Source organism: Dendrobates tinctorius, unplaced genomic scaffold, assembly GCF_039654945.1.
Source record: "Dendrobates tinctorius isolate UK_male_01 unplaced genomic scaffold, ASM3965494v1 ptg000059l, whole genome shotgun sequence".
NCBI lineage: Eukaryota > Metazoa > Chordata > Amphibia > Anura > Dendrobatidae > Dendrobates > Dendrobates tinctorius.
In genome coordinates, this window is record NW_027361727.1 from 16,899,608 (window position 1) to 16,922,394 (window position 22,787).

A 22,787-nucleotide genomic window follows, 5' to 3' on the forward strand; every position below is an offset into this window, starting at 1 on the left:
ACCCCCTATGTTCAACATAAAAAAACCCCATAAAAAAAGCAAAAAATAATGGCAAAATTGATATTTTTTGACAACACATACAGAGATTTCCTGTCTGTTAGTCAATCCTTGCATGTGTTGTGACTGTCGAACAGCCGCAGGGACGCGTACATATTTTTCGAGCACGCCGGAGACCCTCGGTTAGCACCCGAGCATGCTCAGATAACGCCTTATCCCAGCACATTCGCTCATCACAAGTTACTATGCGTTCTAGTAGAAAATGGGTTAATTATTTTGGACCTTGAATAGTAATTACTGCTGGATTTATCGAATATCAGCATGTCCTTTCCTTCGTGAATACATATTTTCTGGCTCAAGTGCTGAAGCTACAAAAAAAAAAGAAGAAGAGAGAATTCAGGTCATTAGTTAATGTCTTTTTGCTGCTGGGAGAATCTCGTGGGAAATGGTAGATAGAATCTCCTAGTTGGTGGAGGCTACGGGTGACAGCTTCTTCTGCCCTTCCGATAATTTGGCCTTGTTCCTGGGCTTTATGCGTCTTTGCTATACATGATTAGTAGGAATCTACTTGGGAAAAGATTCTGATGTTGGAGCGCCATCTTGTGGATCATAACTCTCAAAATTCTGCCCAAAAAAAGTCAAAGCATTCATCACACAGCTGGACGGACAAAAAAAAAAAAAGAAAGATCCGCCTATCTGTCAATTGATCAATCTATCTTTCTATGTATCTATTGCATATTTTTCTTTGTACATAAATTTATACTACGGTTCTCGGTTTGTACAGGAATTTTCATGTGTGGAACGAATGCTGGATGGAACGTAGAGACTTACCGGCAGGATACGACGGCTGGCAAGCGCTAGATGCAACGCCACAAGAGGCAAGCAATGGTAAAAGTTTATGTCTTACTAGATGGAGGTCGGATGCTGTCGCATCGGGAGGGCGGTAATGTCACAATGGGGCAGGCTTTGCTGCGTTGAGACTCTCTCCCCCCATGTGCTCACCCACCTTTCCACGCTCTCTTTCCCCATGTGCTGACTTCTCCCGTCTGTGCTCTCTTCTTTGACCTGTCTACCCCATGTGCTATCCCCCTTGTCTGCTGTCTCTCTCCTTCCTGTGCTGTGTTCTCCCCTCATGTGCTGTCCCGTTTGCACTGTCTCCCCCCCTGTGCTCTCTCACCCCTGTGTCTGACCGTGTACAGAGCATACCACATCTCCTGGGCAGGGGAGGAAGCAAAAGACAATACTGACATTACAGCAGGAGATCACACAGGATACATTTTGTGAAGTAAAATATTGTTTAAAAACAGTAAAATATTTTACCTGACAAAATGAATCCTCTGCGATCTCCTGCTGTAATGTCAGTATTGTCTTTTGCTTCCTCCCCTGCCCAGGAGATGTGGTATGCTCAGTACATGGTCAGACACAGACAATTTTTAAAATGAACTTTCGTTAGTGGGAAAACCCCTTTAATGTGACCGGCTTCCTCTTCAAGCCGCCTGGATCAACCAAATGATTCACTGCGCCTGCACGGAATTCACGCAGGCGCAGTGCGACGGTGTTCCGCTGGTGGTACCGTGCAAGAGGCTGCATGAGTGTGTGAGTGTAAGTGAGAGTGTGTGTGTGTGTGGTGCGACGGTGTTCCGCTGGTGGTACCGCGCAATAGGTTGCATGAGTGTGTGAGTGTAAGTGAGAGTGTGTGTGTGTGTGGTGCGTCGGTGTTCCGCTGGTGGTACCGCGCAATAGGTTGCATGAGTGTGTGAGTGTAAGTGAATGTGAGAGTGTGTGTGTGGTGCGACGGTGTTCCGCTGGTGGTACCGCGCAATAGGTTGGTACCAGCAGCAGTTTCCATATTGAGACACCCATCACTTGGGTGTCCCAATATGGCGGTCGGTGAACTTCCTCCCCTTGGAATTCTTGGATACGGTGACATCTGGACAGAACAGGACATGAAAACATTACAAGGCAATGATGTAAAAAGATACATTTCTGTACTTATGCAGAGAGACGTTTATTTAATGCTTACATATCTTATCGCCATTGCATAAATAATAAAGTAGCCAGATTTGAGCCAGTCCTCAATGGGACTTGGTGTAAGTGCGGTCGTTGAGCAAATTTGCAGCAAATTTTTCTGCACCAAAATCCAGAGCGTAGACGTGAACTGTGAGCGTTTTTTCTTGCATTCCTCCCCCCCATTCTTTTAATCGAGTGAAAATAGCTGCAAAAATGCTGAAAGAATTGCCATGCTGTAGTCTTAAAAAAACACTTTGATGGTTGAAAAAATAAGCAGAATGTACATGAGATGTCAAAGATGTTTCATTCACTTTGCTGATACCGGAAAGTACAGAGGCTTTTTTTTCTACCCTTGAAAACTGAGCAGCAAGATCGTAATGTGTGAACAGGCCCTTACAAGTTATCATCCTTACTCTAACGGCTCGTGCAGATGACTGTAGTTTAGGTTCAAATTCGACAAAACATCGTATCGCACTCAGGCCAATGTTATTCTATGAGGCCAACCATTTTTTTTTTCCGCAGCATGCACTATTTGCATCTGTAAACTAGATCACACTAAGTCAATGAGTCTATTGGAAAAAAAAATTGGACTGCAATCGGATGACATCCGAGTGCAGTTCGGTTTTTACAGACTGATGGAATGGAGAAGATGGAGAATGTTTTTTTAATCCATCTTCTCATCATCAGACGGTGATTAGCATAATTGACCTGATCTTCTTGGACCAGAGAGAATACAGTTGTGACCCCAAGACTCAGATATGGCAAAATTTAATTGAAAGGCAATTAACTCTTCAGCCTGTTATTGGGGTTTGGGAGGAACTGAGAATATCAAAAGGAAATCCATACCTACATGATAACAACATGCAAACCCCATGCAGCTGGTGAGCAGGTCAGATCCACTTCCAAGTTATCCGCTATGCATAGAATATGGGTTAACCTGCTGGTTGCTGGCGTGCTCACTGCTGGTACCTCCAGAAATCTTGGGAACGGGGCTCAAGATCTTATGAACCAGGCTCATTCGAAGCACCATCCTGAATGGAGCAGCAGTGCGCATGCTCGGCGTACGATCCATTATGGAACTACCAGAGAAAACGTCCAACAGTTCCATAGACAATGAATGGAGCGTAGGATGAATTGTGTGCTCCATCGAAGATGGGGCTCTGCAGATCTGGAATCCAGAGCACTGCTCTTGGGATCGCTGGGGGTCCCTTGTCTGTAGTCAGACCCCAGCATTCACTAATTTGTCCCCTATAATGTGGATAGGGGATGACTTAATTTTGAGCTTAACCCTTTAATGAAAAATAAAACAAAAATTAGTATCCCATAACGGCCCACTTCCTTTCTTGAAAAAGCTGAAATCTTTGGCGGCATCGTATTTCAGTCGTCACTCCTCTATCACCCCTTTAAGATGAACCTTGGGACCACCCAAAGAGACAGATTTGGGCAATCTGCATTGATGTTGTACTTTCTTGTTTTAGGAGTATTTTGCTGTGGACCGGCTCCTGTAAAAGCCATTAAAGAAGGAGACATTCATCTGAAGTACGACTGTCCTTTTATATTTGCGGAGGTCAACGCCGACCTTACAAAATGGGTCGTCCCAAATAAAATGTCGGCGCCAGAAAGGGTTTACCAAGACAGTGGGAAAATTGGAAAACTGATCAGCACTAAGCAGGTGGGCACGAGAGCTAGAATGGATATTACCAGCGATTACAAGTATGATGAAGGTGAGTGATAGATCTTTGATATATGATCGGCTTACTGCCTTTTATTTGCCTTTTGGATAATTTTTGGACTTCCATACTAACCATATCAGGAACCCATTGTTAGACCTCTGGTTTCCATACAAACCCAGCAGTTTGAGGAAATGGTTGACAGAGGAAGCCCTCTCCCTCTGTCAGACTAATTCATTGACTGTTTTCAGATGGGATAAACTGCTGGGATCAGAGCTAGCGCTATCCAATCCTTTACAGCTATAAATCACAGCCACCTCCTGCAAAAATTAGCACCGGCACAACTTGTGTGTGAGTGACAGCAGTTGTCTTAATGATGAGCTCTGTATTAAACCTGCCCACGCCATTCATTGGCAGCTTTCTGCCTATACTGTGCATAGGCAGAAAGCTGTCAATCATTGGCGAGGGACACAGATAGTCATAGCTCATGAATGCTGAGAACTATTTAGCACAAACTCATTAGTGAGAAGACTAGCAAAGCTGCAGACGACAAGACAGCAAGAAGCTTTGTAAATGACCCAATCCGATCCTTTTTCCCTGGTGGTGTAGCTCGGGTTACCATTACTAAGTCTAGGCAAATATTTTATACCCTCTAGCCCATGGATAATTTATGCTCTCTGAGCCCGATTCACCAATATAATGTTGAACCCCTCATCCCTCAAGTCAATTTATTGTATTTTAAGAAAATACTGATGAAATTATAGTTTTCCCTTTGATTTTATAGTTTTTTTTAAAACTTTTTGCTGAAATCCAGTAGAGGCTTTAAGCAGCACTAATGGCATTGGGGGATATAGATTATTTAGTGACAGCGAATGTAAAATTGGTGGAGAAAGGTTTAACCTGATTTCAACCTATGTGGCTACAGTGGGGAAATAAGTATTTGATACACTGCCGATTTTGCAAGTTTTCCCACCTACAAAGACTGGAGAGGTCTGTAATATTTATCGTAGATACACTTCACCTGTGAGAGATAGAATAAAAAAAAAGCCGAAAATCCCATTGTATGATTTTTACACAATTTATTAGCATTTTATTGCATGAAATAAGTATTTGATACCATAGAAAAACAGAACTTAATATTTGGTACAGAAACCTTTGTTTGCAATTACAGAGGTCAGACGTTTCCTGGAGTTCTTGACCAGGGTTGCACACACTACAGCAGGGATTTTGGCCCCCTCCTCCATACAGATCTTCCCCAGATCTTTATGGTTTCAGGGCTTTCAATGGGCAACATTGAGTTTCAGCTCCCTCCAAAGATTTTCTATTGGGTTCAGGTCTGGAGACTGGCTTGGTCACTCCAGGACCTTGCATTGCTTTTTGCAGAGCCACTCCTTAGTTGCCCTGGCAGTGTGTTTCGGGTCATTTTCAAGCTGGAAGACCCATCTTCAACGCTCTTACTGAGGGGAGGAGGTTGTTGGCCAAAATCTCACGATACATGACCCCATCCATCCTCCCTTTAATACGGTGCAGTCGCCCTGTCCCCCTTGCAGAAAAGCACCCCCAAAAGTATGATGTTTCCCCCACCATGCTTCACGGTTGGTACGGTGTTCTTGTGGTTGTATTTATCCTTCTTCCTCCAAACATGGCTAATGGAGTTGATACCAAAAAGCTCTATTTTGGTCTCATCTGACCACATGACCTTCTCCCATGCCTCCCCTGGATTATCCATATGGTCATTGGCAAACTTCAAACAGGCCTGAACATGTGCTGGTGTGAGCAGGGGGACCTTGCGTGTCCTGTGGGATTTTAATCCATGGCAGCATATTGTGTTATTAACGATAATGTTTGAGACTGTGGTTCCAGCTCTCTTCAGGTCATTGACCAGGTCATCCCATGTAGTTCTGGGCTGATTCTTGACCTTTCTCAGAATCTTCTTTGCCCCATGAGGCGAAACCTTGCATGGAGCCCCAGACCGAGGAAGATTGACAATCATCTTGTGTTTCTTCCATTTTCTAATAAATGTGCCAACTGTTGGGGAGGAGGCAACATGCGGCTTGTATCTTGTCGTGTAACCCATCTCAGACTTGTGCAGGTCTACAATTTTGACCCTGGTGTCCTTAGACAGTTCTTTGGTCTTGGCCATGGTGGAGAGGTTGGAGAGTGATTGAGTGTGTGGACAGGTGTCTTTTAAACAGGTAACATATTCAAACAGGTGCAATTCCTCCAGGGGTAATGAGTGCAGAGTAGAAGGACTTCTTAAAGAAAAACTAACAGGTCAATGAGAGCCAGCATTCTTGCTGGTTGGTTGGTGATCAAATACTTATTTTGTGCAATAAAATGGAATTTAATTTTGTAAAAATCATACAATGTGATTCTCTGTTTTTTTATTTTTAGATTCTGTCTCTCACAGGTGAAGTGTACCTAGAATAGAAATTACGCCTCTGCATACTTTGTAGGTGGGAAAACTTGCAAAATCGACAGTGTATCAAATACTTATTTTGCTCATTGTATGTAACAATTTGAAAAATATATATTTCCACATTGCTAAATTTTACTTTTTTTCGGGTACGGTAACTACTTTATCACCCCAGTTCTATGCCTAAATTTTGTGCTTCAATAAAATTTGGTCCCCAGAGCTCCCGCCTCTGTAGCCTCCGCCGTGCTATGTTGCTGCTTGTCCCTACTTTACGCTATTGGTAGAGGGAGGGAGCAAAACTTTGTGACGAGGTCCGAAGTGTTTGTCAACCTGTGTTGAGATGCTCTTTCTTTTGTTCCCTATAAGGATCGGAAAAAGAACGACTTGTATTTAGAAAAGCCTTGGAGATGAGAAATAAGCCAAAATCTGGGAGCAATGGCCTCCATGATAATCCAGCTCCAAATCCTTCTAAACTCGGGGTACACTTGAGGATCAAGTTGAAGGAGCCTCCTGTTTTTGGTCAAGATGTTCAACTCGTTGCTCTCCTAACAAATCTGACCACTTCATTTAAACAAGTTAACATTAAAATCAATGTTCAGGCCATAGAGAATAACGGGGCACAAATGAATGTGGTGTGTCAAAAATCCGATTCTTTGGAGCTGAAACCCAAAGCAGGTAAGTTCTGACTATTTCTCATATACATATCCTTAAAGGGAATCTGTCAGCAGGATTTCACACCCCAAACTATTTATAGGAACATGTAGCTTTTTCAAAGACAAGTCTAGAAATACCTTTACATGGCCAGTCCGTTTCTTCGTTACTGAGAAATCAGGGTTTGAATTGATATGCAAATGAGGCTGTAGATTTGAAGCCTCTGTCACTCCAGCTCTATTCCCAGCTCGGTTTTTGCCTTTTCCTGCTTGACTGACACCCTCTATGCTGTTTGACTTTGATGGAAATGACATTTTCTGGCCTAATTTCAATTTTGACAAATGCGCTCTTTACTATTGGCTAGCCCTGAAGGGGCTTCAGTTGAGCTGCGTGATGTGTGTGGTGTTACTCCAAAGGTGCCTCAATGACTTCTATGATTGGGACTCTTCTCTAAATTAGGGCAATAGAATCAGACAGAAAGGGAGAAGATACAGATTAGATAGGATAAAAAACTTTTTGACAGTGAGGGTGATCAATGAGTGGAACAGGCTGCCACGAGAGGTGGTGAGTTCTCCCTCAATGGAAGTCTTCAAACAGAGGCTGGACAGACACCTGTCTGAGATGGTTCAGTGACTCCTGCATTGAGCAGGGGGTTGGACACAATGACCCTGGAGGTCCCTTCCAACTCTACCATTCTTGGATTCTGTTCTATGATTACATTTATTGGATTATCACTTTATTTGCTACTTTGTTTTTCTAATTGTTTTCTGGATTGCATCCACTATAGAGTATTTGACATTGACTCTTGCACCTTGCTTACACATTATTAAATAGACCTGATGAGACTGACGTACTAATATTGAAAATCCATGAAAAATGGTAATATTTAGTCCAGTTTAAAGTCAATCAAACAATGATTTTCAGAGTAAATACACCAGACACATCAGAGATCTATTTGACATATGCAGTCTGTGATATTAAACCTGGTGACTAATTCTCATTAAAGCATACCTGTTAGAAGATTTAGTGTCACCAAACCAATAACATTGCTGGGTGGGAGAGTAAAAGACAAATTCACACATACCGTTCTGGCTGCAAATGGATATTCCTATAAATCTGCATCATATATTGCCAGATATTTTTATGGTATTTCATTCCATCATCCATGTGTGCTGTCTGACAAGTGTGAACTGCATCATATATTGCCAGATATTTTTATGGTAATTCATTCCATCACTCCTGTGGTGGGTCTTTCTTTTTTTTATCTATTTGGTTTGTGTTTTGAAGTGTAGAAAGGTGTTTGTTTTTTTTTGTATTTTTTTTTTTTTTTTTTTTCCCTTTCTCTGTTTGATGGCCTTGTCCAGCATTAGTTATTTACCCTGCATAGTAATGCCTGCTCTGGCCTTGTGCTAATTGGTTAATTACTGATTGTGGCCTTTTGGTGGCTGAAGCTAGCAGACATTTCATTTCATATATATTTAGCTCTGGCTGGGTTAGCACGCGTGCGGGCTCACGCGTGCAACAGATATTAAGTGCAACAGGATCAAGTGTTTTGCAGTTAGACAATGCAGTTGGGAAGGAGACAGGTAAGGTGCATAAATTTTTAATGCACGCATGCTTCTTGGTCAGTCGTACTACATATGCATTGATCATATCAACCTGCTGCTTTTTTGTCTTCACCTCTGCTTTCTAAAAACTCGCCTGCCCTTTTACACATTCTGTGCACTCTCTGCATATCCACCCCTCCCTTTTCCCCTCTCCCATGTATAACTCTGAGGCTCTATTGATATTTCTTACCCACACCAAACCATCCAAAACCACCATGCAGCACTCCAAACGTTCATACAAATCATCCCACCACCTGCTTTTTCTGTTTTTTCTCCTTTTAATAGCTGCAGGTGACATCTCCCCCAACCCTGGGCCTCCCTCCACCAGCATACGTTACTCTCCTCCAGCTGCATATAGAAACCCTGCTAATCTTATTAACATTCAGTGCATGCCTTCTCCTCTCACTTTCCAATGTGCTCTCTGGAATGCACGGTCTGTGTGTAACAAACTGACTTACATTCACGATCTTTTTCTCTCTAATTCCCTTAACCTTCTGGCTATTACAGAAACCTGGATCCAGCATTCAGACACCACCGCTGCTGCCGCTCTCTCGTTTGGTGGGCTGAAATTTTCACATACCCCCAGACCTGAGAACAGACAGGGTGGAGGTGTTGGTTTGCTGCTTTCATCACAATGTGCTTTCCAGGTCATCCCCCTGGTTCCCTCACTTACATTTCCTTCCTTTGAAGTCCACGCCGTCAGACTCTTTAAGCCTTTCTCCTTACGAGTGGCGGTTGTTTATCGCCCTCCAGGCTCCTCCTGCCAGTTTCTAGACCACTTCACCACCTGGCTTACTCACTTTCTATCCTGTGACATCCCCACCCTCATCATGGGAGACTTTAACATCCCCATCAATGATCCGCTCTCCCAGTCTGCCTCTCATCTTCTTTCTCTAACTTCTTCATTCGGCCTCTCACAGTTTACTAATTCTCCTACACATGAGGACGGGAATACTCTGGACCTGGTTTTCTCCCATCCCGGCTCGCTGCACGAATTTACTAACTCGCCTCTCTCGCTCTCGGACCACAACCTTCTTTCCTTCTCTGTCAAGAATTGTCTCCTCACCCGGGACACCCCCACTTACCACACTTATCGGAATACACGTACCATTAATACCCAACAGCTTAGGGACAATCTCCACACATCTTTAGCCCCCATCTCCACCCTCTCCTGTCCAGACATAGCATTGTCACACTTCAATAATACACTGAAGAATGCCCTAGATGAAGCAGCACCTTCTATACGCAGAAAGACCCGACACAGACAACGGCAGCCCTGGCACACAACGCAAACACGCTTTCTTCAGCGCTGCTCGAGGTGTGCAGAGCGGCAGTGGAGAAAATCTCTCTTAGCAGAAGACTTCATCCACTATAAGTTCATGCTCAAAACCTATAACTCTGCCCTTCATCTGGCCAAACAATCCTACTTCACCACCCTCATCACCTCACTATCCAACAACCCAAGACGACTTTTTGAAACCTTAAACTCCCTCCTGAAACCTAAAGTACAGGCCCCCATCACCAACCTCAGCGGTGAGGATCTGGCCACTTATTTCCTAGAAAAAATCAACCACATACATCAGGATATCTCAGCCCTCTCTCCTCAGTGCCTGGATCCCCTTCCCTGCCGCACCTCAAGCTCACTAGACATCTTTGAGCCTGTTTCAGAAGAAGAAGTTTCCAAGCTCCTCGCTTCTGCTCGGCCTACAACCTGCAACAGTGACCCTATTCCTTCACAGCTCCTGCAGTCTCTCTCACCAGTGGTCACCACTCACCTGACTAAAATATTTAACCTCTCTCTTTCTTCAGGTACATTTCCCTCCTCATTTAAACATGCCATCATAACCCCTTTACTTAAAAAGCCATCCCTGGACCAGAACTGCACTGCTAACTACAGACCTGTCTCTAACCTTCCCTTCATCTCTAAACTCCTGGAACGCCTGGTCCACTCCCGTCTAATCCGCTATCTCTCGGATAACTCTCTTCTCGACCCCTTACAATCTGGTTTCCGCTCTTTACACTCTACTGAAACTGCCCTCACTAAAGTCTCTAATGATTTAATAACAGCTAAATCGAAAGGTCATTGCTCCCTGCTGATTCTCCTGGATCTCTCTGCAGCATTTGACACTGTGGATCACCAGCTCCTCCTCACTATGCTCCGCTCTATAGGCCTCAAGGACACAGCCCTCTCCTGGTTCTCCTCCTACCTCTCTGACCGCTCCTTCACTGTATCTTTTTCCGGCTCCTCTTCCTCTTCTCGTCCCCTTACTATCGGGGTCCCGCAGGGCTCAGTCCTAGGCCCCCTCCTCTTCTCTTTATACACTGCCCCTATTGGACAAACAATCAGCAGATTTGGGTTCCAGTATCATCTCTATGCTGATGACACCCAATTATACACTTCTTCCCCTGACATCACCCCTACCCTAATTCAAAATACCAAGGATTGTCTGTCTGCTGTCTCTAGCATCATGTCCTCCCTCTATCTGAAACTAAATCTCTCTAAAACTGAACTTCTTGTGTTTCTCCCCTCTACTAACCTCACTCTACCTAACATCGAAATAACCCTGGAGGGTTCAACCATAACTCCCAAGCAGCATGCCCGCTGTCTTGGGGTCATATTCCACACTGAACTTTCCTTTACTCCGTACATCCGATCACTCAGTCGCTCTTGTCACCTGCATCTTAAAAACATCTCCAGAATCCGACCTTTTCTCACCTTTGAAACTGCTAAGACTCTTACTGTCGCTCTTATTCATTCTCGTCTGGACTACTGCAACTCTCTTCTGATCGGTCTCCCTCTTACCAAACTTTCTCCTCTCCAATCCATCTTGAATGCGGCAGCCAGGGTCATATTTCTGTCCAGCCGCTTCACCGATGCCTCCATCTTGTGCCAGTCATTACACTGGCTACCTATTCGCTACAGGGTCCAGTATAAACTCATCTCTCTCACCCACAAAGCTCTCCACTGTTCTGCACCGCCTTATATCTCCTCTCTCGTCTCTGTCTATCGCCCTACACGTGCCCTCCGTTCTACAAATGACCTAAGACTAACATCCCCCGTAATCCGAACCTCGCACCTCCGTCTCCAAGACTTCTCTCGTGCTGCTCCAGCTCTCTGGAATGCACTTCCCCAGACGATCAGACTGATACCTAGCCCTGACCTATTCAAGCGCGCTTTGAAAACCCATCTCTTCAAACAAGCCTACCACATCAACTACTCAGCAAGCTAACTTTGCCCTGTTCCCTCCTTCCAAATATTATTCTGAATCTGCACCCTACAATTCATCTGTCTCCACACCCTTCATGCACATGATAACTGCATTTGATACTTGTCTATTGCACTTAAACACACGGGCTGATGACCGGATCATGCAGCTTTATATGAAAATCCCTATTATAATTGCCAGACCTGAATTAACAAGCATTTCTCACCTACTGTGTCCCCCCATTTCCTTGTAGATTGTAAGCTTGCGAGCAGGGACCTCACTCCTAATGTCACTGTTTGAATTGTCTTAACTTGTATTGAATTTATTGTCTGTACATGTCCCCGCTTAATTGTAAAGTGCTGCGGAATATGTTGGCGCTATATAAATAAAAATTATTATTATTATTATTATTATAAATCTGTATGTAAATGAGGCTGTAGATGCATCAAGGCTGGATTCATTCCCAGCAAAAACATTCATTCTCTGCAATATTTAATGCCCATTGCAATCCCTTGGGCTAGAATGATGACTGTTTAGTTCTGCTATATCCTCAGATCCTTCCTGGTTTAATGTCCCCCTTCCTGAGTCACTTTCTGTAATAATGTCCCTATCCCGTCCCCTTCCCAGTGTAATGTCCCCCATCCTGAGTCACTTCCTGTAATAATGTCCCTATCCTGTCCCTTCCCAGTATAATGTCCCCATCCTTATTCACTTCCTGTAATAATGTCCCTATCCTGTTCCCTTCCCAGTATAATGTCTCCCATCCTGAGTCACTTCCTGTAATAATGTCCCTATCCTGTCCCCTTCCCACTATAACGTCTCCCATCCTGAGTCACTTCCTGTAATAATGTCCCTATCCTGTCCCATTCCCAGTATAATGTCCCCCATCCTGAGTCATTTCCTGTAATAATGTCCCTATCCTGTCCCCTTCCCAGTATAATGTCTCCCATCCTGAGTCACTTCCTGCAATAATGTCCCTATCCTCTCCCCTTCCCAGTATAATGTACCACATCCTGAGTCACTTCCTGTAATAATGTCCCGATCCTGTCCCCTTCCCAGTATAATGTCCCCCATCCTGAGTCACTTACTGTAATAATGTCCCTATCCTGTCCCCTTCCCAGTGTAATGTCCCTCATCCTGAGTAATTTCCTGTAATAATGTTCCTATCCTGTCCCCTTTCCAGTGTAATGTCCCCCATCCTGAGTAACTTCCTGTAATAATGTCCCTATCCTGTCCCCTTCCCACTGTAATGTCCCCCATCCTGAGTCACTTCCTGTAATAATGTCCCTATCCTGCCCCCTTCCCAGTATAACGTCTCCCATCCTGAGTCACTTCCTGTAATAATGTCCCTATCCTGTCCCCTTCCCAGTGTAATGTCCTCCATCCTGAGTCACTTCCTGTAATAATGTCCCTATCCTGTCCCCTTCCCAGTTTAACGTCTCCCATCCTGAGTCACTTTCTGTAATAATGTCCCTATCCTGTCCCCTTCCCAGTATAATGTCCCCCATCCTGAGTCACTTCCTGTAATAATGTCCCTATCCTGTCCCCTTCCCAGTATAATGTCCCACATCCTGAGTCACTTCCTGTAATAATGTCCCTATCCTGTCCCCTTCCCAGTATAATGTCTCCCATCCTGAGTCACTTCCTGTAATAATGTCCCGATCCTGTCCCCTTCCCAGTATAATGTCCCCCATCCTGTGTCACTTCCTGTAATAATGTCCCTATCCTGTTCCCTTGCCAGTGTAATGTCCCCCATCCTGCCTGTGTCTAGGAAGGTTGGCAATTATATTGTTTCTTAGGTTACATATTAATAGGTAATGCACTCTTGGCTTCTTTCATTTCTTATCTACCAAGCTTCTGGGCACACATAGGCCATTCAATAGAGGTCACTAAAGTCAAGGTCTTTATTCGATCGAAAATGGAATAGCAGCAAGTTACTGTTTTCTGAGAACTATTAAGTCTCGTTTTAGCAATTAATAAACGACCCTTGACATGACATTGTATTGTGAAGGTAATGCATAAAAGTAATATAAGACCATGCTATGAAATAAAACAATAATGCAATGCTGCAACTTGTGTCCTTTCTGCTTTAAAACAACTCTAAAAACACCATATGGGTATGTACATGAGTTAGCTGAGAATTCGCTAGTGAGCTCATTTTGACGGGGAGTTTGTATCGATTTATGACCACAGACCTCAGCAAAGTCCAACTCAACTTTGATGCGGTCAAAAGAAATGAGCTCAGAAAAAGACAGATAAAAGAATTGCAAACTGTCGCTATGACTCACTAGTAGATTTACAGTTGGAGCCAGCAAAAGTTTTGAAACTTAAAGAGGATTGTCCACTACTAGGATGATATCTTCTCAATTCCAATGTTTCCCCTTTGCAAAATAATGCCACTTATACTCATCTTCGGTGTCAGTGCTGTCCCAGCGATGTCAATATTGGCTCTCCCTGGGATTGCGTGACATTGTTATGTCACGCGATCACTGTGGCCACTCAATGCTGGCTTCATTGCCCTCGCCTCGTGACAAATCACATACTTCCTACTGCTCTCTCACTTCCATGTATGTGATTCGTCCATAGGAGAGGAGAGTGAAGCCAGCGCTGATTGGCCACAGTGATCGCGTGACATAATAATGTCACACAATCCCCGGGAGAGCCAATAATGACATCGCTGGGACAGCACCGTCACCGGAGGCGAGTATAAGTGTTATTTTACAACATAAGAATTCAGAAGGGGTTTGTCTGAGTTGTTGACAATCCTTTTAAAGAGGTTTTTGAAACTAATGGATACTTTTTAATGATAAGATCAGTTTTCTGCATAATCATTGGGTTTTGCATGTTTTTTTTATAAGGAAGCATTACATTGGAGGAATTTTATTAATATGGGAACACGTTCACTTATTACAACATATTTAGATATATCAAATATATGGCAGGAAGGTGCAGGATGTTTCGCCTGAAAGCCAAAATTTGTATAATTTTTATGTCGTAAACAAGTGTTATTACAAAAATAAATCTAGCCCATATTGTATAAATGTCCTCTAAGTGTATTGCATAATTAATTACTCTGCACGCATTCGCTTGTTACCCACAGAGCACTCCGCCATTTACCTGGTTCCCTATTCACTGTACAAGACGAGCATCACTGAGAGTAATCTCCTAAAAGTCTCCGCCGTGGGAGAACTGACGGACACAAAGGAGAAGCTGTTAGCGGAAAGAAAAATCACATTAGACTCCCCAGCTCTAAAGATTGAAGTAGGAATTTTACAAGACTTTTTTTTCTCGGTTGGATAGATGAGACTGAAGGATATTACTATGCAGAAAAGTAAATGTATTAAGGACGCAGTAGGGTTGGGGGGTTTTAGTACTGAATTCCGAGCAACATATTATACTCCGATCGATTCTTCCAACACTTCTACCGGAATTAAAATATAAAAAACAATAATGCCAAAATGTGTAAGGATCAGATTAATTACAACTGGGCAAGGATTCAACTATTATTATATATAAATAAAAAATCCTATAGGATTTAGGGAACTAACGGCGAAACCTCTCCAGTAGGATTGACACAGAAATATAAGAGACAAAATCTAAATGGCGGACAAAGGTTGAACTTGATGGACCCAAGTCTTTTTTTCAACCTATGTAACTATATATAATATATGCACACACCATAAAATAGTGGTAAGCATAGTAAGAAATTAAGTGGCAAGAATAAAGCCCCTGATGAAGCATTTGCGAAGCATAAAAAAGCAACATACTAAAAAAGACTTTTAAACCGTCAACTTTATGTTACATAGTTTCTCTGACCATGAATTCCATTCACTCTACAGAAGCCAGAAAATGCAGTGCTGTTGGTCCCATGCAGGGTTACAATTAAATTTGTCAATCCACTGACTGAGGAACTGAGAAAATGTGAACTACTTATGGAAGGCAATGGACTGGTGATGGGAACCATAGAAAAAGAGTAAGTCAAGTTTTAATAAGTTTTTTTAACAGATTTACAAAGTAAACTATGTAGAGTTTTATCTTTATCAGCATTGCAAATCTCTGATGTTAGTGAGTGAGGGTCTATAACTGGCTAGCTGCAAAGGGTAGGTGGCAAAGTTCTAGGCAAAATATGCTGCAAAGAGAGGTGTTCTGACAATCACAGAAAGAGTGTGTGCTAGAACTGCCAAGAAAGTGATACAGAGACTGTTACTCAAAGAAGCAGATGCTGCTGAGGAGATTGCCAGCGGACTATTGCAAGTTTCAGCACAAGTTGCAAATGCTCAATACCAATTGTCTTCCTCTGCTCCAGTTGACCTGTTGCCTGTTGTGAAATTGTTGAAAGCATCAAATTCTTTGCCTCCTTGTGAGTCTAGTTCTTGCATCCATTTACCATCGCTGAGCAGGAACCTCCATTATCCTCCAGAATATTTGAAGAGGCACACAACTATTATTTATCACCCTTTCAAATGGTGGATTTGCGCGTTGGCTAAGGGCACAGGTGAAGTCATGGGTGTGGACAGTAGAACTTTGCCTAGCATGTGGTCTGTTCTATATTGGGCCAGAATATGAATGTCGAATTCAGACTACTTTATTAGGTTTATTTTATGGTTGAAGGACCTGAGGTCACATTGTTAAAGTAAATGAACCGGTGAGTGATATGTGTGAGTGAGTGCAGAAAAGGACTTCTGGCGTCATTGTCCCATAACTTGCTTTGCGCGCCTTGCTGTATTTCTACTCTGAACACTAAGGTGGATAACGTACTGGAGGACTGAGACAAGTCATTTTCAGTATTGTCATAAATTTTTCACTTATCATGTTATAGTTCTGTGGTTAATTCCCTATATAACTTTATATTTCCTAACATCAACATACCAGTGTGCCAAACATAAAAAATATATATATATATTCGGCCTGCGACAGCTCATAGAATCCCACGGATTGCAGTATCACCGATACGCAGATCTACCTATCTGGACCTGACCTCACCTCACTGACCAAAATCCCACAATGTCTGTCTGCTATTTCATCTTTCTTTTCTGCTCGCTTTCTCAACCTGAACATGGACAAAACAGAATTCATCATCTTCCCCCCATCTCACTCTACCCTTCCACCAGACCTAACCATCATTGTCAGTGGCTGCTCGCTTTCCCCAATCCCACACGCTCGGTGCCTTAGGATGATCCTCGACTCTGTCGTCTCTTTCAAACCACATATCCAAGCCCTTGCCTCCTCCTGCTGCCTCAAACTCAAAAATATTTCCCGGCTCCGCGCATTCCTCAACCATGAAACCGCAAAAACACTAGTGCATGCACTTATCATCTCCCAGCTCGACTACTGCAACCTCCTACTCTCTGGCATCCCCTCTAGCACTCTGGCACCGCTCCAGTCCATCCTACACTCTGCTGCCCGACTAATCCACCTGTCTCCCCGCTATTTCCGAGCCTCCCCCCTATGCCAGGCCCTTCACTGGCTTCCTATTGCCCAGAGGCTCCAGTTCAAAACCCTAACCATAACATACAAAGCCATCTACAACATGTCTCCTCCATACATCTGTGACATGGTCTCCCAGTACTTACCCGCACACAACCTTCGATCCTCTCAAGATCTCCTCTACTCCCCCTTTATCTCTTCTTCCCACAACCGCATACAAGACTTCTCCTGTGCTTCCCCCGTACTCTGGAACTCTCTACCCCAACATATCAGCCTCTCACCAACAACGGAAACTTTCATGAAGAACCTGAAGACCCACCGGTTCCTACAAGCCTACAGCCTGCAATGATCCTCAGTCTACTGAACCACCGCACAACCAGCTCTACCCTCTCCTAGTGTATCCTCACCCATCCCCTGTAGACTGTGAGCCCTCGCGGGCAGGGTCCTCTCTCCTTCTGTACTTGTGTGTCCCTTGTCTTACGCATGTTTATTGTACTTGTCTATATTTCCCCTTTTCACATGTAAAGCGCCATGGAGTAAATGGCGCTATATAAATATATAATAATATATATATAGTTCAAAGTGGGTTATGTTGCTTTGAGTTCAAAGCTGTTGGGCTAGGTCTGCTCCTAGTGACAATCACCTGCTATAAAACACAAGAGACTTTTCCTACCGTTATCTGTAACAACCTTGTATGTAACCATCAAGCTCTGTGCCTCATTACAGCATGTAACTGGCAAGCTGATCCCGCCAAGGGAGAATTGAACCACTATGATGATTCAACTTAATATCTCTTTGTGCCTGTGTCTAATTGTGCAACTCAATATTACAGACGAGCATCCTCAGCACCGAAGGAGTCAGAGTCTGTTGATTCTTGCTCAAGAATCTATAAATTTATTTAGATCCAGTACAGGAAGAACAGATATCGGCCAACGTTTCGACCTTTATAGTGGTCTTTTTCAAGGACAATTGGCATGTGGGTGGATGAAGAACCGATCCTCATCCACCTTCTAAGGCAGAAATCCTTGAAAAAGACCATTACATGGGTTGAAAAGTTGGACAATAGCTCTTCTTCCTACGCTGGATCCAAATTCTTGAGAGTTAATCAACAGTCTCTGTCTCCTTCGATACGGAGGTGGTTCCTCTTCTATGATTTGATAGGACTACCTTCTCAACCTCAAGAACGTATTCTCTACAGCATTGCTGCCAGCTTTATACACACCTTTGGCAACTCATTAGGTATGGACACATTTCACTTATTCACCTTATGTCTGTAATGCATACATAAATCATTTGAACTAAAGTAGTGGTAAAGTGCTCTCACTTTCGCTTTGGGAGGTGCGCCGCTCTCATGACATTGCATGAGAAGATGCCTGTCAGGATTTTTTATATTAAAGAAGGTATTAATTTTAGGCCACAGTGTCTACAACATACGGTACTTTGTTGCGTTTTGGTGCAATTTTGCTTTGAAAATTTCACCCTATATTCTATTTTACAGTTTGGGATCCTTGAAGCCTGGAAACGGACTTACAATCCATGTTGATTTGATTCCATACAAAAAAGGGAAGAAGATTCTACAAGTGCTTTTTACCAGTGACAAGATCAAATACATCAGAGAAAATCTGGATATTGAAGTTTCATCATCTCGAAGAGTCAATCTGCCCAACTTCTAATAACTGAACAATGTTACTACTTTTATATTCTGATTTTATATAAAATGGGGTTGAAGTTGGGAAGCAGAAACATTTGTATTATATTGATTGTTTTTGTTTTTTTTTACTAATGGATTGAAACGATATTGTAAAATCACTGAATGTTACTAGAGAAGTGTAGGCCGATACGTCTTCGTTCTTTGTCACTTTTTTTTAGGTTTTGATTTGTTTCTAGAGGTTCTAGTGGGATTTGGGTTTGAGTCTTTCTGTGTTTTGTTTTACTGTATCACAAAAATATGAAATAAATAATGTTGGAGGTGATTTTGCTCCTTATATTACTATGTGAGGTCAGTTAAAGTAACTTGGATGGGACAGAGGTAAACAAGTTATGAAGAAAGAACTATGACCCTACTGTAGATATTGTCAAAGCACTACATACTGGCATCATCATCAAGTTCAGTGAATGTCTGGTGCATACAGCCTGGCAGGGCATTATCAAAGAGTCCAAACAGGGACTTAACAAGTAAGTACACCTACTCTGTAGGTAATGTAGTATAGCTCCATACCACCATAAGTTTTAAGGAGCCTTAGGAAATTGGAAGACTTCGAAGGACTTTTGCAAAATTTGACAAATTTGCTCACCTTCTTTTACCGATTTATGCAAGTTGACCTGAGATCTTCAATTTGCATTGAATTTATTTGATGTGAATTGAATTTGCATTATTATGTTCACTCAGCCCTAACCTGTTTAGTCAAACAGCTTTACTCTGGTACTGCAGTAGTCTTCTTCTGTCCAGTCACCAGTGTGGTCAATAAAAAGGTATCTACAGCACCTCCACAGTATTGGGCCTAGTCCATGAGAGAAGTAGTGGACATGCCTTTTAAAAGACCAGAACTCTTGCGACATCTTCATGTGCATCACTCCATGATATCATGAGATCTTGTCCGTGCCAGAAGTGCTTAGGATGCCAGTGAAGAGACTGCACTGGTGACCAGACAGAAGAAGATGACCAGACCAGAGTAGGGCTGTGCAATCGGACAGATTGCATAATGTCATGCAATCCCTGGGGCCAATGAGTGCTGCTTCCTCTCCCCACCATTGGCTGCGTCACATCCAGAGGTGGTAATATTTCACTTCCTCCAGTTGTATATGATTTCTCCTAGGGTGGGGAGACTGAAGCAGCCACTGGTTGGCTGTAGGGATTGTTTATAATAATGTCGAGTGATCCCTGGGAAAGTCAGTGTCTAAACTGCTGGAACAACATTGAACCGGAGGTGAGTATGTGTTATTTCACTGGGAGGAAACACAGGGATTGAGAAGGGGTTGTCCGAGTAGTGGGTAAATATAAAGCATCACATAAAAGCAAAAGATGAAAAGGTCAACACCAGAATCATTTTTGTCATAACATTTTTACAAAAGCAAATTAGATCCTCTTACGGGAATCCATACTACCATCCAGAACACATTTCTTGGTTTCTATGTCTCATCTGCACAGGGAAGAACATTACTCTAAACAATAATGAAATTCCATCTGCTGCTTTCTGTAGTTTTTATAGATTGCAGGTTGGTCCTCTTATGAAGAGTTGGCATGGGAAGATGTTTCGATGCCGATATATTTGAAATCTCAACCGTTTAGATACAGTCTCTTCATCTGCCATGTATTTTCTCTAATACTGGTAGATGTGAACATCCCCCACTTTGGGCACTTTGAGAGATGTGATTTAATTTGTCTCTTTCTCATATGTAGCTCTTCAGTAAGTGTAGCATGATTGTGCCCAGATGCCTCGTATTTAACTTTCCTTCTGAAAAATTCCAATTTTGTAATGTCAGATTTTTAGTTTTACAGAAAAACTGGATGTGAAATCTCTTCTTCCATCTAGCAGTTCCTCTTAGGATTTGGTGCTTAATAGATTCCAGATGTATAATCATTTCCCCTGGTAAGTCTGTGATTATTAAGTACATCTTGTTCTCGGCAGAGGATTCCTGACTTGTACATAAATATCTCATTTCTTTTCCTTTAAAGTAATATCTCATTCATGAGCTCCACGTTATGAATTTTATTTATGCTGCTAATCAAAAACCAAAAGTTACTGAAAATCAGCTCAAAGTTATAATAAGTTTCTTTAGCAGACTTCCCAACATAGATGTCACTCTATACACTACGTGTGTGTCATGATCCAGACCGGGTCTGACCCATTTTTGGGGCTGGTTATATCAGGGGTTAACTTTGCTTTGCGTTGGTTTGGTTTCAGGTCGGCTATTTCTCCCCGCTGCATCCTGCAAGCGATGTCAGTTATATTTTCTTCCTATGGCGTGAGTATCTGACTCTGGTAGTACCCTGATTTGTCATGCTGCGCTTTCTGACTTTGACCATGTCTGTTCCTTCCGCTCTGCCCGTCCCGTCTTAGTGTTTCCCTTTGTTTTTGGATTTCCCAGTGTCTGACTCGGCTTTGGCTCTGACCTGTCTCTTGCTTCTGGTGCTTCTGCTTTGGACTGGTATTGACCTTCTGGTGCTCCGCTGACTCTGTGCTTGTTTTTCCATTTGTAATGCGTGACGATCTAGGTTTTGACTCGGCTTGTTTGACTACTCTGCTGCCACCTGGTGGTAGCCTCACTGCAGCTCTGCAGGTCTGCTCTTGCAGACGTGCTGTCCTCCTTCCACTCTATTGCCATCTAGTGAAGCTTGCAGCTACCTGCATAGCTGCAGGGTGACAGTGTGTAGCTGTTCTAATAACTGCTGTTTAGCCCCTTAGATGCTGTGGTCAATTGGAACTCCAGCGTCTAAACGGTTATTCTCCGAGATCTAACCATCTAAATATTTTTGGCAATTATTTTCTCATTTTAAACCATAAAATTGTAAATAGTATTGAAAACCATTTTTTTTATTCAAACGTATCAATTTACTATACATATATTAGAGGGTTGGCTACTACATTTTATTGATGTCCTTTCTTTAGAGTATGCCATCAATATCTGATCAGTGGGGGTACAACACCCCTGCCGCTGGTGGCCAGAAGTTCTTGGTAGCCATTTGAATAGGGGGTTGGATCTGCAGTACCTGGCTGGTGACCGCAAAAACTATAGAAATGTTGGAACTGTTGAGTTCAGGCAGCAACCGACACCTTCCAGTTATTGCCGGTAACAGCTACATTGCAGTGGTTCTGGTTTACGCACCCACACCAAACAGATAATGATGTACAATAAAAATGGAGAAGTAAACCCCCTTAAGTGTTTCTCATATTTTAGCTTTAAACCAAATGCAGAAAAAAACTAATTGAACTATTCTTATTTATGCCACTTATGGATCACAGTGAAGGGTATGCTCACTGCATTGTATGAATTTTTAATATTACAAAGACACCAAATGTTTCACTTTTTTTTTTTTAGCAAAAAGCATACATAAATGTATGAATTATGTAAGCTTCTGGGAAAAATTTTTGGGGACTTATCCATTTTTTTTTTTAACAAATAATATATTGATATATGAAGATGTATCTCTATAATTATTTTTGTATTTACCAGTACATCGTGCCTGTAAAGAAGAAAAGGAAGACTAGTAGTCATGTTTTTATGTGCAGTATATTTTCTCATATATGTAGTACTGCCTGTGGCTCACTGTTAGGAGTTTCTGCCTTCCATTTCACAGGTTTATAGGTACTACCGTAAGCTTGAATCGTGGAAAATATATATTTTTAAAGGAGATAAGTAATCTAAAGGAGTCCAGGACTTTAACAGTGATGGCTTATCCTTAGAATAGGTCATCAATGTCTGATCTGTGAGGGTATGATATTTGGCACCCCCGATGATCAACTGTTCCCAGTGTCAGCAACGGTTGGCATTGCTCAGTTGCGAAGCTGCACAGCACAGCTTCGTTGACGGAATAGTGGCCTTGGCTTGGTACTGCACATCATCCCCCTATTAATTTGAATAGGGAGTGAAGGCAGTACGTGGCCACTGTACAGTTGACGGAGCTATGCTGTTTAGCTCCATAACTGAGCAGTTCCAGCTGCCAGAGGGACCGGCAACAGCTGATCCGCAGGTGTGCCGGGTGTCCCATCCCCATCAGACATTGATGACCAATTATAGACATCAATGTTAAAGTCCAGGACATCTTCTTTAATATCAAATATGTCCCCTGAGCACCACTGGA

At 42.7% G+C, this 22,787-nt stretch overlaps 1 protein-coding gene across 2 annotated transcripts in view; it reads left to right on the forward strand.

The window, feature by feature from the left end:
- Positions 1–18,957, forward strand: part of LOC141092378 (protein-glutamine gamma-glutamyltransferase 5-like) — a 70,929-nt gene extending 51,972 nt beyond the window's left edge. For both annotated transcript variants that reach the window (XM_073578484.1, XM_073578482.1), the window contains exons 9-14: positions 782–885; positions 3,486–3,731; positions 6,460–6,768; positions 14,658–14,818; positions 15,397–15,530; positions 18,483–18,957. In XM_073578484.1, the coding sequence (XP_073434585.1) occupies positions 782–885; positions 3,486–3,731; positions 6,460–6,768; positions 14,658–14,818; positions 15,397–15,530; positions 18,483–18,657 (1,129 nt within the window). In that variant the 3' untranslated portion in view covers positions 18,658–18,957. The remainder of the gene's footprint in view (positions 1–781; positions 886–3,485; positions 3,732–6,459; positions 6,769–14,657; positions 14,819–15,396; positions 15,531–18,482) is intronic.
- Positions 18,958–22,787: the final 3,830 nt, after the last annotated feature.